A 17,330-nucleotide genomic window follows, 5' to 3' on the forward strand; every position below is an offset into this window, starting at 1 on the left:
ACGGAATGTAAGGGTTCAAACGGAACCCCCTGAAGAACTGAAAGAACTAAGTTGAGACTCCAAGGAGGAGTCAAAGGTTTGTAAACAGGCTTGATTCTAACCAGAGCCTGAACAAAGGCTTGAACATCTGGCACAGCTGCCAGCTCTTTGTGAAGTAACACAGACAAGGCAGAAATCTGTCCCTTCAAGGAACTTGCAGATAATCCTTTCTCCAATCCTTCTTGAAGAAAGGATAGAATCCTAGGAATCTTTACCTTGTCCCAAGGGAATCCTTTAGATTCACACCAACAGATATATTTTTTCCATATTTTGTGGTAAATTTTTCTAGTTACAGGCTTTCTGGCCTGAACAAGAGTATCAATAACAGAATCTGAGAACCCTCGCTTTGACAAGATCAAGCGTTCAATCTCCAAGCAGTCAGCTGGAGTAGGACCAGATTCGGATGTTCGAACGGACCTTGAACAAGAAGGTCTCGTCTCAAAGGTAGCTTCCATGGTGGAGCCGATGACATATTCACCAGATCTGCCTACCAAGTCCTGCGTGGTTACGCAGGAGCTATCAAGATCACCTACGCCCTCTCCTGATTGATCCTGGCTACCAGCCTGGGGATGAGAGGAAACGGCGGGAATACATAAGCTAGGTTGAAGGTCCAAGGTGCTACTAGTGCATCTACTAGAGTCGCCTTGGGATCCCTGGATCTGGACCCGTAGCAAGGAACCTTGAAGTTCTGACGAGAGGCCATCAGATCCATGTCTGGAATGCCCCACAGTTGAGTGATTTGGGCAAAGATTTCCGGATGGAGTTCCCACACCCCCGGATGCAATGTCTGACGAATCAGAAAATCCGCTTCCCAAGTTTCCACTCCTGGGATGTGGATTGCAGACAGGTGGCAGGAGCGAGTCTCCGCCCATTGAATGATTTTGGTCACTTCTTCCATCGCCAGGGAACTCCTTGTTCCCCCCTGATGGTTGATGTACGCAACAGTCGTCATGTTGTCTGATTGAAACCGTATGAACTTGGCCCTCGCTAGCTGAGGCCAAGCCTTGAGAGCATTGAATATCGCTCTCAGTTCCAGAATATTTATCGGTAGAAGAGATTCTTCCCGAGACCAAAGACCCTGAGCTTTCAGGGATCCCCAGACCGCGCCCCAGCCCATCAGACTGGCGTCGGTCGTGACAATGACCCACTCTGGTCTGCGGGAGGTCACCCCTTGCGACAGGTTGTCCAGGGACAGCCACCAACGGAGTGAGTCTCTGGTCCTCTGGTTTACTTGTATCTTCGGAGACAAGTCTGTATAGTCCCCATTCCACTGACTGAGCATACACAATTGAAATGGTCTTAGATGAATGCGCGCAAAAGGAACTATGTCCATTGCCGCTACCATCAAACCTATCACTTCCATGCACTGCGCTATGGAAGGAAGAGGAACGGAAGGAAGTATCCGACAAGAGTTTAGAAGTTTTGTTTTTCTGGTCTCTGTCAGAAAAATCCTCATTTCTAAGGAGTCTATTATTGTTCCCAAGAAGGGAACTCTTGTCGACGGAGATAGAGAACTCTTTTCCACGTTCACTTACCATCCGTGAGATCCGAGAAAGGCCAGGACTATGTCCGTGTGAGCCTTTGCTTGAGGAAGGGACGACGCTTGAATCAGAATGTCGTCCAAGTAAGGTACTACAGCAATGCCCCTTGGTCTTAGCACCGCCAGAAGGGACCCTAGTACCTTTGTGAAAATCCTTGGAACAGTGGCTAATCCGAAAGGAAGCGCCACGAACTGGTAATGCTTGTCCAGGAATGCGAACCTTAGGAACCGATGATGTTCCTTGTGGACAGGAATATGTAGATACGCATCCTTTAAATCCACCGTGGTCAAGAATTGACCTTCCTGGATGGAAGGATTGTTCGAATGGTTTCCATTTTGGACGATGGAACCTTGAGAAACTTGTTTAGGATCTTGAGATCTAAGATTGGTCTGAACGTTCCCTCTTTTTTGGGAACTACGAACAGATTGGAGTAGAACCCCATCCCTCGTTCTTTTAATGGAACAGGATGAATCACTTCCAGAAGATAACCTTGGAAGACTATTTCTAGCGCCCAAGGATCCAGAACTTCTCTTGCCCAAGCCTGAGTGAAGAGAGAGAGTCTGCCCCCCACCAAATCCGGTCCCGGATCGGGGGCCCGCGTCTCATGCTGTCTTGGGAGCAGTGGCAGGTTTCTTGGCCTGCTTTCCTTTGTTCCAGCCTTGCCTTGGTCTCCAGGCTGGATTGGCTTGAGAAGTATTACCCTCCTGCGTAGAGGACGTAGCACTTGGGGCTGGTCCGTTTCTGCGAAAGGGACGAAAATTAGGTTTATTTTTGGCCTTGAAAGACCTATTCTGAGGAAGGGCGTGGCCCTTGCCCCCAGTGATATCAGTGATATCAGAGATAAACTCTTTCAAGTCAGTGTTTTCCCCTTGAAAGGAATGTCAAACAATTTGTTCTTGGAAGACGCATCCGCTGACCAAGATTTTAACCAAAGCGCTCTGCGCGCCACAATAGCAAACCCAGAATTTTTCGCCGCTAACCTAGCCAATTGCAAGGTGGCGTCTAGGGTGAAAGAATTAGCCAATTTAAGAGCACGAATTCTGTCCATAATCTCCTCATAAGAAGAAGAATTACTAATAATCGCCTTTTCTAGCTCATCGCACCAGAAACACGCGGCCGTAGTGACAGGGACAATGCATGCAATTGGTTGTAGAAGGTAACCTTGCTGAACAAACATCTTTTTTAGCAAACCTTCTAATTTTTTATCCATAGGATCTTGGAAAGCACAACTATCTTCTATGGGTATAGTGGTGCGCTTGTTTAGAGTAGAAACCGCCCCCTCGACCTTGGGGACTGTCTGCCATAAGTCCTTTCTGGGGTCGACTATAGGAAACAATTTTTTAAATATGGGGGGAGGTACGAAAGGTACACCGGGCCTGTCCCATTCTTTATTAACAATGTACGCCACCCGCTTGAGTATAGGAAAAGCTTCGGGGGGCCCCGGGACCTCTAGGAACTTGTCCATTTTACATAGTGTTTCTGGAATGACCAGATAATCACAATCATCCAAATTGGATAACACCTCCATAAGCAGAGCGCGGAGATGTTCCAACTTAAATTTAAAAGTAATCACATCAGGTTCAGCTTGTTGAGAAATTTTTCCTGAATCTGAAATTTCTCCCTCAGACAAAACCTCCCTGGCCCCCTCAGACTGGTGTAGGGGCCCTTCAGAAACAATATCATCAGCGTCCTCATGCTCTTCAGTATTTTCTAAAACAGAGCAGTCGCGCTTTCGCTGATAAGTGGGCATATTGGCTAAAATGTTTTGATAGAATTATCCATTACAGCTGTTAATTGTTGCATAGTAAGGAGTATTGGCGCGCTAGATGTACTAGGGGCCTCCTGTATGGGCAAAACTGGTGTAGACGAAGGAGGGGATGATGCAGTACCATGCTTACTCCCCTCACTTGAGGAATCATCTTGGGCATCATTTTTACTAAATTTTTTTATGACATAAATCACATCTATTTAAATGAGAAGGAACCTTGGCTTCCCCACAGTCAGAACACAATCTATCTGGTAGTTCAGACATGTTAAACAGGCATAAACTTGATAACAAAGCACAAAAAACGTTTTAAAATAAAACCGTTACTGTCACTTTAAATTTTAAACTGAACACACTTTATTACTGCAATTGCGAAAAAGTATGAAGGAATTGTTCAAAATTCACCAAAATTTCACCACAGTGTCTTAAAGCATTAAAAGTATTGCACACCAAATTTGGAAACTTTAACCCTTAAAATAACTGAACCGGAGCCGTTTTTATATTTAACCCCTTTACAGTCCCTGGAATCTGCTTTGCTGAGACCCAACCAAGCCCAAAGGGGAATACGATACCAAATAATGCCTTCAGAAAGACTTTTCTATGTATCAGAGCTCCACACACATGCAGCTGCATGTCATGCTGTTCTCAAAAACAAGTGCGCCATACCGGCGCGAAAATGAGGCTCTGACTATGATTAGGGAAAGCCCCAATAGAATAAAGTGTCTAAAACAGTGCCTGCCGATATTATTTTACAAAAAATACCCAGATTAAATGATTCCTCAAGGCTAAATATGTGTAAATTGATCGATTTAGCCCAGAAAATGTCTACAGTCTTAATAAGCCCTTGTGAAGCCCTTATTTACTGTGTGAATAAAAATGGCTTACCGGATCCCATAGGGAAAATGACAGCTTCCAGCATTACATCGTCTTGTTAGAATGTGTCATACCTCAAGCAGCAAAAGACTGCTCACTGTTCCCCCAACTGAAGTTAATTCCTCTCAACAGTCCTGTGTGGAACAGCCATGGATTTTAGTAACGGTTGCTAAAATCATTTTCCTCATACAAACAGAAATCTTCATCTCTTTTCTGTTTCAGAGTAAATAGTACATACCAGCACTATTTTAAAATAACAAACTCTTGATTGAATAATAAAAACTACAGTTAAACACTAAAAAACTCTAAGCCATCTCCGTGGAGATGTTGCCTGTACAACGGCAAAGAGAATGACTGGGGTAGGCGGAGCCTAGGAGGGATCATGTGACCAGCTTTGCTGGGCTCTTTGCCATTTCCTGTTGGGGAAGAGAATATCCCACAAGTAAGGATGACGCCGTGGACCGGACACACCTATGTTGGAGAAAATAAACTAAAAGAATGTGGGATGTAGCTGTGTTCAGAATTAAGCAATCACATTCAAAATCATGTTAAATAGGAGTCAGCATACACCTGCCATCATTTAAAGTGCCTCTGATTAACCCCCAAAAAAGTTCAGCTGCTCTAGTTGGTCTTTCCTGTAATTTTCTTAGTCGCATCCCACAGCAAAAGCCATGGTCCACAGAGAGCTTCCAAAGCATCAGAGGGATCTCATTGTTAAAAGGTATCAGTCAGAAGAACTTCCAAGGCATTAGATATACCATGGAACACAGTGAAGATAGTCATCATCAAGTGGAGAAAATATGGCACAACAGTGACATTACCAAGAACTGGACGTCCCTCCAAAATTGATGAAAAGACGAGAAGAAAACTTGTCTGGGAGGCTACCAAGAGGACTACAGCAACATTAAAGGACCTAAAGCTATGGGTAGAGTGGCAAGACGAAAGCCTTTTCTTACGAAGAAAAACATCCAAGTCAGGCTACATTTTGCAAAAACACATCTGAAGTCTCCCAAAAGCACGCGGGAAAAGGTGTTGTGGTCTGATGAAACCAAGGTTGAACTTTTTGGCCATAATTCCAAAAGATATGTTTGGCGCAAAAACAACACTGCACATCACCAAAAGAACACCATACCCACAGTGAAGCATGGTGGTGGCAGCATCATGCTTTGGGGCTGTTTTTCTTCAGCTGGAACTGGGGCCTTAGTTAAGCTAGAGGGAATTATGAACAGTTCCAAATACCAGTCAATATTGGCACAAAACCTTCAGGCTTCTGCTAGAAAGCTGAACATGAAGAAGAACTTCATCTTTCAGCATGACAACGACTCAAAGCATACATCCAAATCAACAAAGGAATGGCTTCACCAGAAGAAGACTAAAGTTTTGGGATGGCCCAGCCAGAGCCCAGACCTGAATCCGATTGAAAGTCTGTGCGGTGATCTGAAGAGGGCTGTGCACAGGAGATCCCCTCGCAATCTGACAGATTTGGAGTGTTTTTGCAAAGAAGAGTGGGCAAATCTTGCCAAGTCAAAATGTGCCATGCTGATAGACTCATACCCAAAAAGACTGAGTGCTGTAATAAAATCAAAATGTGCTTCAACAAAGTATTAGTTTAAGGGTGTGCACACTTATGCAACCATATTTTATTTTTATATTTTTTCTTCCCTCTACCTAAAACATTTCAGTTTGTTTTTAAATTGTTTTTGTACAGTTTATAGATCACATTAAAGGTGGATGGAAAAAGTTCTGAAATTATTTATCTTTGTCTCATTTTTTTTACATCACAGAAACCTGACATTTAAACAATTGCAATTTAATCGCGATTTTTCACGTGCTAGCTGGTGGGTAAACTCACTACCAGATGTGTACAAGACTGGCCCCAACACCTAATGAAAGTCGCACTCCCTTGCTTCTCCTCTGGCCGCTTACACAAGCAACTGGGTGTTATACAGAGGTAAGCTATATCAGAGTACGTATTTCTGCATGTCTGTCCCTAAACATACACGCAGATACCGCTATACTGGGGTAATACAGGTCTTCTTATGCATCCAGCGGTATAACAAGGTGACATCAGATACACAGGCTACACCCGCAGGCCGGTATTCACTCGGGTAAATAACTGGAGGAGAAAGAACTCCACTTGCACACAGTATACGACAATGTTCTGCTATCCGCCGGGGTCTGGTTTAAAAAGCGACGGTGAACGTGGGCGTGGCTGTTGTGCCATTACTTTGAAGGCGTTGGAGTCGTATGACATCACAAGGCGGTTGACTTCTCAACGACCTTACGCTATTACCTTAAAGCAATGCCTCCTATGTTCAATGAGTGACAGATCTTATCTAAACACGCCCTTATTAGTTGATTGACATTTGACGGGTCATGCCCTTATAAGTAGTGATGCTGTCTGACCGTGACGTTTAGGCTTGAGACAAGAGAGTAACTGAGCTTGAGGTGTTATTACTATAAGGTCTTATTAAACTCTACTAATTTTATCATCCAGCCAATACATATTTGGGATTGGTTTGTCCCACTGTTTGAGATATTTTCACCAGATCACATTATGGAGGGGGTAAAAGTGTAAATCTTAAGTGTGATCACACAAAAACACCAACACATTTGCATGTTAAATATCTGACACTGCGGGTCTGTCAAATTAAAAACACTACCTTGTTATATAAATGCAAAATTGCTTCCCCTCTGGCCGCTTCCAAGCTTTTGATCAGCTTCTTTCGGCATAATACATCATAGGGGACGGGGCTAAAAATTTACATACTCTTGCGGTTTTTAAATCGCGAAGGTTAATAGCTATATATGTAGCTACTTTTTGTCTGAAATGGAGAAATGTAATTGACGACTGGTGCTGTTGCTGTTTTGTTTCATATATATTGAAGGTTATTAAGGCACTCACAGGACTTAAAACATTTCGTAATCAAGAAACTGGAGCCTTTGGTGAAAACCAGTTGTTCTTGCATGAGAATGATAGTTTTTTATGTCTCTTAAAAGAAGGATTTTAAAGGCTGAATACATTTGAAAACCAAGTATAACGCGCATTGTGTGCAACAGTGTCATCTGTTAAAGCCAGAGCTAAACTGCATGCAAAGGGGGCACAATAAATTAGATTAAACTGCACATTTTTACACACAACTAAACGTTTTATATTAAAATATCAAGGGGTTTACTGTCCCTTTAACCAAGGGAGTGACCAACTATAAAGACGATAAATGAAATACTCACAGTAATGGAATTTCAACAATAAGATGGATGAGGCAGAAGAGTAGCTCCTCAATAAGGTCTTCAGACTCTGCTTCTACACAAATAAAATTATATATGATTAACAAGGGATATAAATAAGGATAAAACATAACTTATTTAACAATCAAAATCCCTGAGATTCCTACATACAGCGATTGCTTGATCAGTGTAGAACCTAATTAATATATGCCGCAAATTGCAGGAGATAAGACAAACAACACTCAAGAGCATTTTTAAAGGGTGAATCACTGCACTGCAAAACAATGAGAATTTTTCAAACAAAATTAGATTTAAATGCTTTTAAAATATTTCTTTTGGGTGCAGATGTTGCACTGCAATCGTGCATAAATAAATAAAAAATACTTAAAGTGATTGTAAACTTTTGTAGCTTAATCGACAGTATAAAAATTATTTATAAAACCAGGGGCACTTTCATTCATTAAAATATCTAAGGACGATTTATTTGTAAAATAATTACCATTTAGTGATGGGAAACATTCAGCTGTTCCTCCGCCCGCATCTCATACTTTATTTTGTTGATCGATGACGAATTGGGCTTCATCCAATCGTTCCGTCCAGGTTGTGGGGCACGCAACGAATGGATTGGTTTTATAAATAATTTTATATACTGTTGATTAAACTACAAAAAGTTTACAATTACTTTAATGGGACATGAAACCCAGACATTTTCCTTCATGATTCAGATAGAGCATGTGATTTAAAACCACTTTCTAATTTGTCTATTATTAAAATCCTTTGTTCTTTTGGTATCTTTTGATGAAAAGCAGGGAGGCAAACTCAGGAGCATGCACATGTCTGGAGTACTTTAACAAAGAATACCAAGAGAAAAACATGATTTATGCTTACCAGATAAATTCCTTTCCTTCCTAGAAGGGAGAGTCCACGACTTCATTCCTTACTGTTGCGAAATACAACACCTGGCCACCAGGAGGAGGCAAAGACACCCCAGCCAAAGGCTTAAATATCCCTCCCACTTCCCCTATCTCCCAGTCATTCTTCAGAGAGAACAAGGAAAAGTAGAAGAAACATCAGGGTATAAAGGTGCCAGAAGAAAAAAATATAAAAAAATATAAAAAAGGAGCCGCCAAATAAAAATCGATTACCGGTGGGGTCGTGGACTCTCCCTGCCAGGAAGGAAAGGAATTTATTTGGTAAGCATAAAAATTGAGGCTTTAAGGCGGAGCCCCAGATCTAAACACAGGTCTGATCCTAGTCAGAGCCTTAACAAAGGACTGCACATCCGGAAGCTCTGCCCATCTCTTGTGCAGTAGCACTGACAGGGCCGATATCTGTCCCTTCAGGGAACTAGCAGATAGACCCTTCTCCAGTCCATCCTGGAGAAAAGATAAAATTCTGTCAACTTTAACCATATGCCAGGAAAAGCCACGCTCTTCACACCAGTACAAGTAAGGCCCCCACACTTTATTCTAGATACGACGAGTTAAGGGCTTATGAGCTTTGAACCAGAGTGTCAATAACACTCTCAGAAAACCCTCTCTTGGCTAAGACTAAGAGTTCAATCTCCACGCAGTCAGCCTAGCAGAATCTAGATTTTGATGAACAAAGGGACCCTGTAGCAGCAGATCTCTGCGACAAGGTAACTTCCACTGAGGAGATGAGGACATTCCAACCAGATCCGCAAACCACGTCCTTTGCGGCCACAATGTAGCAATCAGAATCACTGATGCTCGCTCCTGCTTGATGCAAGCCACCACACGAGGGAGAAGCGGTAATGGAGGAAAAAGACATGAGTCTGAACTTCAATGGTAATGATAGGGCATCTTTCAGTTCCGCCTGAGGATCCCTCGACCAGTACCTGGGTAGCTTGGTATTGAGGCGGGTGCCATGAGATCTATCTCCGGCATCCCCCACTCGCTGCATATCTCTGCAAACACCACGGGGTGGAGAGACCATTCCCCTGGGTGAAAGGATTGCCTGCTGAGGAAGTCTGCTTCCCAGTTATCCACACTAGGAATGTGGATTGCTGACAGCGTACATCTGTGAGTCTCCGCCCACACTAGTATCTGAGATACTTCTCTCATCGCCAAGGGACTTCTCGTTCCCCTCTGATGGTTGATGTAGGCAACCGAGGTTATATTGTCTGATTGGAATCTGATAAACTGGGATGAACCCAGAAGGCATTGAAGAGTGCCCGGCGTTCAAATATATTGATCAGAAGGGAGGACTCCTCCTGAGTCTGCAGCCATTGTGCCTTCTTGGCACCCCAAACGGCTCCCCAGCCGGAAAGACTTGTGTCCGTAGTTACAATCTCCCAGGACGGTCTTAAGAAGCATGTGCCTTGGGACAGAAGATCTGGACAGAGCTACAAAGAGATCGAGTCTCTCGACAGGTTGTCCAGCACAATCTGTTGAGACAGATCTGAATGGTCGCCACTCCATTTTCTCAGCATGCATAGTTGTAAGGGTCTGAGATGGAATCTGGCAAAGGGAATGATGTCCATACAGGACACCATGAGTCCGATCACCTCCATGCACTGAGTCACTGAGGGACTGGAGGGCAAGACAAGCAGTAGTTAGCTTGTAACGTCTCTGATCTGTGAGAAATATTCTCATGGATATGGAGTCTATTATAGTCCCCAGGAAATTCACCCTTGTACTTGGATTAAGAGAACTCTTTTCAAGTTTATCTTCCATCCATGTGATCAAAGAAGACTGAGAAGGGACTCCAAGTGTTCTTCCGCTAGACGATAAGATGGTGCCTGTACCAAGATATCATCCAGGTAAGGCCCTACTGCAATACCTTGTGTTCTGGCAACAGCTAGAAGAGCTCCCAGAACCTTCGAAAAACTAAATTTATGCTTACCTGACAAATTGATTTCTTCTATGGTAAGACAAGTCCACGGATTCATCCTTTACTTGTGGGATATTATCCCCCTGCTAAAAGGAAGTGGCAAAGAGCAGCACAGCAGAGCTGTCTATATAGCTCCTCCCTTAGCTCCACCCCCCAGTCATTCGACCGAAGGTATAGGAAGAAAAAGGAGAAACTACAAGGTGCAGAGGTGACTGAAGTTTAAATCAAAAAAATATAATCTGTCTTAAAATGACAGGGCGGGCCGTGGACTCGTCTTCCCATAGAAGAAATCAATTTATCAAGTAAGCATAAATTTAGTTTTCTTCTATAAAGGTAAGACGAGTCCACGGATTCATCCTTTACTTGTGGGATACAATACCAAAGCTACAGGACACGGATGAACGGGAGGGACAAGACAGATAGTTAAACAGAAGGCACCACTGCTTGAAGAACTTTTCTCCCAAAAATAGCCTCCGAAGAAGCAAAGGTATCAAATTTGTAAAATTTGGAAAAGGTATGAAGCGAAGACCAAGTCGCAGCCTTACAAATCTGTTCAACAGAAGCATCATTTTTAAAAGCCCATGTGGAAGCCACCGCTCTAGTAGAGTGAGCTGTAATTCTTTCAGGAGGCTGCTGTCCAGCAGTCTTGTATGCCAAACGGATGATGCTTTTCAGCCAAAAGGCAAGAGAGGTAGCCGTAGCTTTTTGACCTCTACGTTTTCCAGAATAGACAACAAACAAAGATGTTTGACGGAAATCTTTGGTCGCTTGCAGGTAAAACTTTAAAGCACAAACCACATCCAAGTTGTGCAATAGACGCTCCTTCTTAGAGGAAGGATTAGGACACAGAGAAGGAACAACAATTTCCTGATTAATATTCTTATTAGTAACAACCTTAGTAAGGAATCCAGGTTTGGTACTCAAAACCACCTTATCAGAATGGAAAACAAGATAAGGCAAGTCGCATTGCAATGCAGATAGTTCAGAAACTCTTTGAGCCGAAGAGATAGCAACTAAAAACAGAACTTGCCAAGATAGAAGCTTAATATCTATAGAATGCATAGGTTCAAACGGAACCCCTTGAAGAACCTTAAGAACTAAATTCCAACTCCATGGCGGAGCAACAGGTTTAAACACAGGCAGTAGAATTGATAAAGCAGATATCTGTCCCTTTAAGGAACTAGCTGATTTTCCAATCCTTCTTGGAGAAAGGACAAAATCCTAGGAATCCTGATCTTACTCCATGAGTAGCCTTTGGATTCACACCAATAAAGATATTTACGCCATATCTTATGATAAATTTTCCTGGTGACAGGCTTTCAAGCCTGAATCAAGGTATCTATGACCGACTCCGAGAACCCCTGCTTGGATAAGATCAAGAGTTCAATCTCCAAGCAGTCAGTCGGAGAGAAACTAGATTTGGATGCTGGAACGGACCTTGAATCAGAAGGTCCTGTCTCAGTAGCAGAGTCCATGGTGGAAGAGATGACATGTCCACCAGGTCTGCATACCAAGTTCAGCGTGGCCACGCAGGTGCTATCAAAATCACCGAAGCTCTCTCCTGTTTGATTCTGGCAATCAAACGAGGAAGGAGAGGAAAAGGTGGAAACACATAAGCCAGGTTGAACGACCAGGGTACTGCTAGAGCATCTATCAGTACTGCCTGAGGATCCCTTGACCTGGACCCGTAACAAGGAAGTTTGGCATTCTGACGTGACACCATCAGATCTAATTCTGGTGTGCCCCATTGCTGAATCAATTGTGCAAACACCTCCGGATGGAGTTCCCACTCCCCCGGATAAAAAGTCTGACGACTTCTGTCCGCTTCCCAGTTCTCCACTCCTGGGAGATAGATTGCTGATAGATGGCAAGAGTGAGTCTCTGCCCATTGAATTATTTTGGTAACCTCTATCATCGCTAGAGAACTCTTTGTTCCCCCATGATGATTGATATATGCTACAGTCGTGATATTGTCCGACTGGAATCTTATGAATCTGGCCGACGCCAGCTGAGGCCACGCCTGAAGCGCATTGAATATCGCTCTCAGTTCTAGAATATTTATCGGGAGGAGAGCCTCCTCTTGAGTCCACAATGCCTGTGCTTTCAGGGAATTCCAGACTGCACCCCAGCCCAATAAGGTCACTATGACCCATGCTGGCCTGCGGAAACACATTCCCTTGGACAGATGATCCTGTGACCACCACCAAAGAAGAGAGTCTCTGGTCTCTTGGTCCAGATTTATCTGAGGAGATAAATCTGCATAATCCCCATTCCACTGTTTGAGCATGCAAAGTTGCAGTGGTCTGAGATGCAAGCGAGCAAACGGAACTATGTCCATTGCCGCTACCATTAAGCCGATTACCTCCATACACTGAGCCACTGACGGGCGAGGAATGGAATTAAGAGCTTGGCAGATGGATAAAATTTTTGATTTCCTGACCACCGTCACAACAATTTTCATATATACTGAATCTATCAGAGTTCCCAGGAAAGGAACTCTTGTGAGAGGGATAAGTGAACTCTTTTTTATGTTCACCTTCCACCCGTGAGATCTTAGAAAAGCCAACACGATGTCCATGTGAGACTTGGCTAGTTGGAAAGTTGATACCTGGATTAAGATATCGTCCAGGTAAGGCGCCACAGCTATGCCCCGCGGCCTTAGAACCGCCAGAAGGGACCCTAGCATCTTTGTGAAAATTCTGGGAGCTGTGGCCAACCTGAAGGGAAGAGTCACAATCTGGTAATGCTTGTCCAGAAAGGCGAACCTGAGGAACTGGTGATGATCTTTGTGGATAGGAATGTGTAGATATGCATCCTTTAAGTCCACAGTGGTCATATATTGACCCTCCTGGATCATTGGCAAAATAGTCCGAATGGTCTCCATCTTGAAGGATTCGTTTAGGATCTTGAGATCCAAAATTGGTCTGAAGGTTCCCTCTTTTTTGGAAACCACAAACAGATTAGAGTAGAACCCTTGCCCCTGTTCTGTTTTCAGAACTGGGCAGATCACTCCCATGGTATATAGGTCTTCTACACAGCGTAAGAATGCCTCTCTTTTTGTCTGGTTTACAGACAATTGAGAAAGATGGAATCTCCCCCTTGGGGGAGAATCTTTGAAATCTAGAAGATACCCCTGGGTTACTATTTCTAAAGCCCAGGAGTCCTGAACGTCTCTTGCCCAAGCCTGAGCGAAGAGAAAAAGTCTGCGCCCTACTAGATCCGGTCCCGGATCGGGGGCTACCCCTTCATGCTGTCTTGGTGGCAGCAGCAGGCTTCTTGGCCTGTTTACCCTTGTTCCAAGTCTAGTTAGGTCTCCAGACTGACTTGGATTGAGCAAAATTCCCCTCTTGCCTTGCGGCAGGGGAGGAGGTAGAGGGACCACCTTTGAAGTTTCAAAAAGAACGAAAATTATTTTGTTTGGTCCTCATCTTATTTGTCTTATCCTGAGGAAGGGCATGGCCTTTCCCTCCAGTGATGTCTGAAATGATCTCTTTCAGTTCAGGCCCGAATAGGGTCTTACCCTTGAAAGGGATAGCTAAAAGCTTAGCTTTTTATCAGCAGACCAGGACTTAAGCCATAACGCTCTACGCGCTAAAATGGCAAAACCTGAATTCTTCGCCGCTAATTTAGCCAATTGAAAAGCGGCATCTGTAATGAAAGAATTAGCTAGCTTGAGAGCCCTAATACTATCCAGAATATCATCTAATGGGGTCTCAACCTGAAGAGCCTCTTCCAGAGCCTCGAACCAAAAGGACGCTGCAGTAGTTACAGGAACAATGCACGCTATAGGTTGGAGAAGAAAACCTTGATGAACAAATATTTTCTTCAGAAGACCCTCTAATTTTTTATCCATAGGATCTTTGAAAGCACAACTGTCCTCAATAGGTATAGTTGTACGCTTAGCCAGGGTAGAAATAGCTCCCTCCACCTTAGGGACCGTCTGCCACGAGTCCCACATGGCGTCTGATATGGGAAACATTTTCTTAAAAGTAGGAGGGGGAGCGAACGGAATACCTGGTCTTAGTAACAATTTCCGAAATCCTCTTAGGGACCGGAAAATCATCAGTGTAGGCAGGAACCTCTAGGAATCTGTCCATTTTACACAATTTCTCTGGAACTACAATAGGGTCACAATCATCCAGAGTCGCTAAAACCTCCCTGAGCAGTAAGCGGAGGTGTTCTAGTTAAAATTTAAAAGCTGTCATATCTGAATCTGTCTGAGGGAACATATTTCCTGAATCAGAAATCTCTCCCTCAGCCAGCAAATCCCTCACTTCAGAACATTGTGAGGGTACATCGGATATGGCTAATAAAGCGTCAGAGGGCTCAGCGTTTGTTCTCGCACCAGACCTACTGCGCTTCCCCTGCAACCCAGACAAGCTTAGATATAACCTCTATGAGGGTAGTAATCCTGAGGCCATATCTTGCAGGGTGAAAAAATTAGACGCACTAGAGGTACTTGGCGTCGCTTGTGCGGGCGTTAACGGTTGTGACACTTGGGGAGAATTAGATGGCAAAACCCGATTCTCTTCTGACTGAGAATCATCCTGCGACATACTTATAGTAGCTAAAATATGTTCTTTACAATGTATTGACCTTTCAGTGCATGAGGATACTTATAGTAGCTAAAATATGTTCTTTACAATGTATTGACCTTTCAGTGCATGAGGGACACATTCTAAGTGGAGATTCCACAATGGCTTCTAAACATATTGAACATTGACTTTCCTCAATGTCAGACATGTTGAACAGGCTAGTAATGACTACAAACAAGCATGAAAACACTTTATTTAGTGAAAAAAATAACAATCTTAAAAAACGGTACTGCGCCTTTAAGAGAAAAAAAGCATACACGTTCTGCAAAACAGCCTAAAGATGCACCAAATTTTTCAAAAAATTGTATACACAATATAGGTAGTTAAGATTGCCCCACAAAAAAGTTTTAACATTTAACCCCTTAATTTGCAAACTGGATCAAAAATAGGCCCAGATCCGGAAAAAACACCCTCAGCACCTTGCCACAGCCCTGCTGTGGCCCTACCTGCCCTCAGGGATCGAAAATGTGGGGTAAAAGCTTCTATTTGGCCCAAAACATACACCAGGGCCCTCAGGAGTTAGAGCTTGCTGAGAACAACTAACTGTGCATATGAGGCGGGAAAATATGCCCCGCCCATCTCACTCGATGTCTCCACAGCCTCAAAGTACTGCACCAGAGCGGTTATAACTAGCCATGTGGGTTCTGAGACCCAAAAGTTAAGCCATGTGTGCCCCCAATAAATATATCATCATGGTCACTGAGGATGTTTATGTATTAACATAAGGAAACGCGTCTGAACTAGTATTTTTCCTTGTCCTGCTGCCTGTCTTTTGCTGTCACAGCCCTTTCCTGTTGGATATCATTGTCAAAATATGGCTTGTTAAGCTTGTAAAGCATTTTCCAATAAACAGGTAACTACTCAAAAAAATGTTTGCTCACAAACATTTGCAATTCAGTGTCAACCATATTTGAAATTGGCCCCATATGCAAGCTAAGTAATGCCCTTCTATTTAGCTCTAGGATTACAGCTTACCCTTACCCTCCTGGGTATAATGTCAGCCTTTCTAAAATACACAGTCTGTCCAGAAAAATATGACTGAACATACCTCACTGCTGCATAGCATGAAACCGTTCCTCACACTGAAGTTTCCTGTACTCCTCAGCCTCTGTGGGAACAGCAATGGATCTTAGTTACAAATGCTAAGATCATCCTCCAGGCAGCAGTCTTCATCCATCTGCTGCCTGAGAGTAAATAGTACACACCGGTACCATTTAAAATAACAAACACTTGCTTGAAGAAATTAAAAACTAATATTTTATCACCTCTTTCACTTTACCCTTCCTAGTACTTAGAGTAGGCAAAGAGAATGACTGGGGGGTGGAGCTAAGGGAGGAGCTATATAAACAGCTCTGCTGTGGTGCTCTTTGCCACTTCCTGTTAGCAGGAGGAAAATATCCCACAAGTAAAGGATGAATTTGTGGACTCGTTTTACCTTTATAGAAGAAATATCCTTGGAGCAGTAACTAGGCCAAACAGAAGAGCTATGAACTGGAAGTGCTGGTCCAGAAAGACAAACCTCAGGAACTAAAAATGTTCCCTGTGAATCGGAACGTGAAGGTATGCATCCTTCAAGTGTATGGTAGTCATAAACTGTGCTTCCTGAACCAGAGAAAGGATTGAACTTATTGTCTCCATTTTGAAAGAGGGAACAATCAGAAACTTGTTTAGGCATTTTAAGTCCAGAATTGGGCGAAAAGTTCCCTTCTTTTTTGGAACCACGAAAAGGTTTGAATAAAACCCCAAGCCTCTTATTGCTATAGGTACCGGGACAATTATTCCTAGAGAGGAGAGATCCTGTACGCAACCTAAAAAGGCAGTAACCTTTTCTGGTCTTGTAGACAGTCTGGAGCGTAGGAATCTGCCCCTGAGCAGATAAGATTTGAATCCTATCCCTGAGATACAACCTCCAGGACCCAAGGGCCTATATAAAAAAAAAAAAAGGACAGTATGCCCCCTACTCGATCCGATCCCAGATCGGGGGCCGCTCCTTCATGCAGATTTGTTCTCGGCTGGCTTTTTAGTCGATTTTTTGACTTATTCCAGGACTGAGCCAGCTTCTAAGTACTCTTGGGCTACTCGGACTTGGATGAGGTTTGCGGTCATTGTTATTTGTCAGAACAAAAGGAACGAAAATTAAACAATTGCTGTCCCTTAGGCTTATAATTCTTATCCTGCCGTAGGAAGGCACCTTTCCCTCCGGTAACCGTAGAAATAATGGAGTCCAGCCCTGGACCGAATAAAATCTTCTGATTGAAAGGAAGAGAAAGGAGTCTGGATTTAGAAGTCATACCAAGACTTCAACCAGAGAGCCCAGCGGGCTAGGACCCCAAAGCCAGAAGCCTTTGCATTTAGGCGAATAATATGCATATTCGCGTCACAGATGAAGGAGTTAGCAATTCTCAGAGCTTTAATTTTCTCCTGAATATCCTCGAG

The 17,330-nt window shown here is 43.4% G+C and overlaps 1 protein-coding gene across 2 annotated transcripts in view; it reads right to left on the minus strand.

Annotated features, from left to right (window-relative positions):
• The window catches only part of DYM (dymeclin), a 1,389,654-nt gene that overhangs the window by 1,145,227 nt on the left and 227,097 nt on the right, over nucleotides 1-17,330 (minus strand). For both annotated transcript variants that reach the window (XM_053701098.1, XM_053701099.1), the window contains exon 6: nucleotides 7,450-7,522. In XM_053701098.1, the coding sequence (XP_053557073.1) occupies nucleotides 7,450-7,522 (73 nt within the window). The remainder of the gene's footprint in view (nucleotides 1-7,449; nucleotides 7,523-17,330) is intronic.

This window comes from Bombina bombina, chromosome 2 (assembly GCF_027579735.1).
Source record: "Bombina bombina isolate aBomBom1 chromosome 2, aBomBom1.pri, whole genome shotgun sequence".
NCBI lineage: Eukaryota > Metazoa > Chordata > Amphibia > Anura > Bombinatoridae > Bombina > Bombina bombina.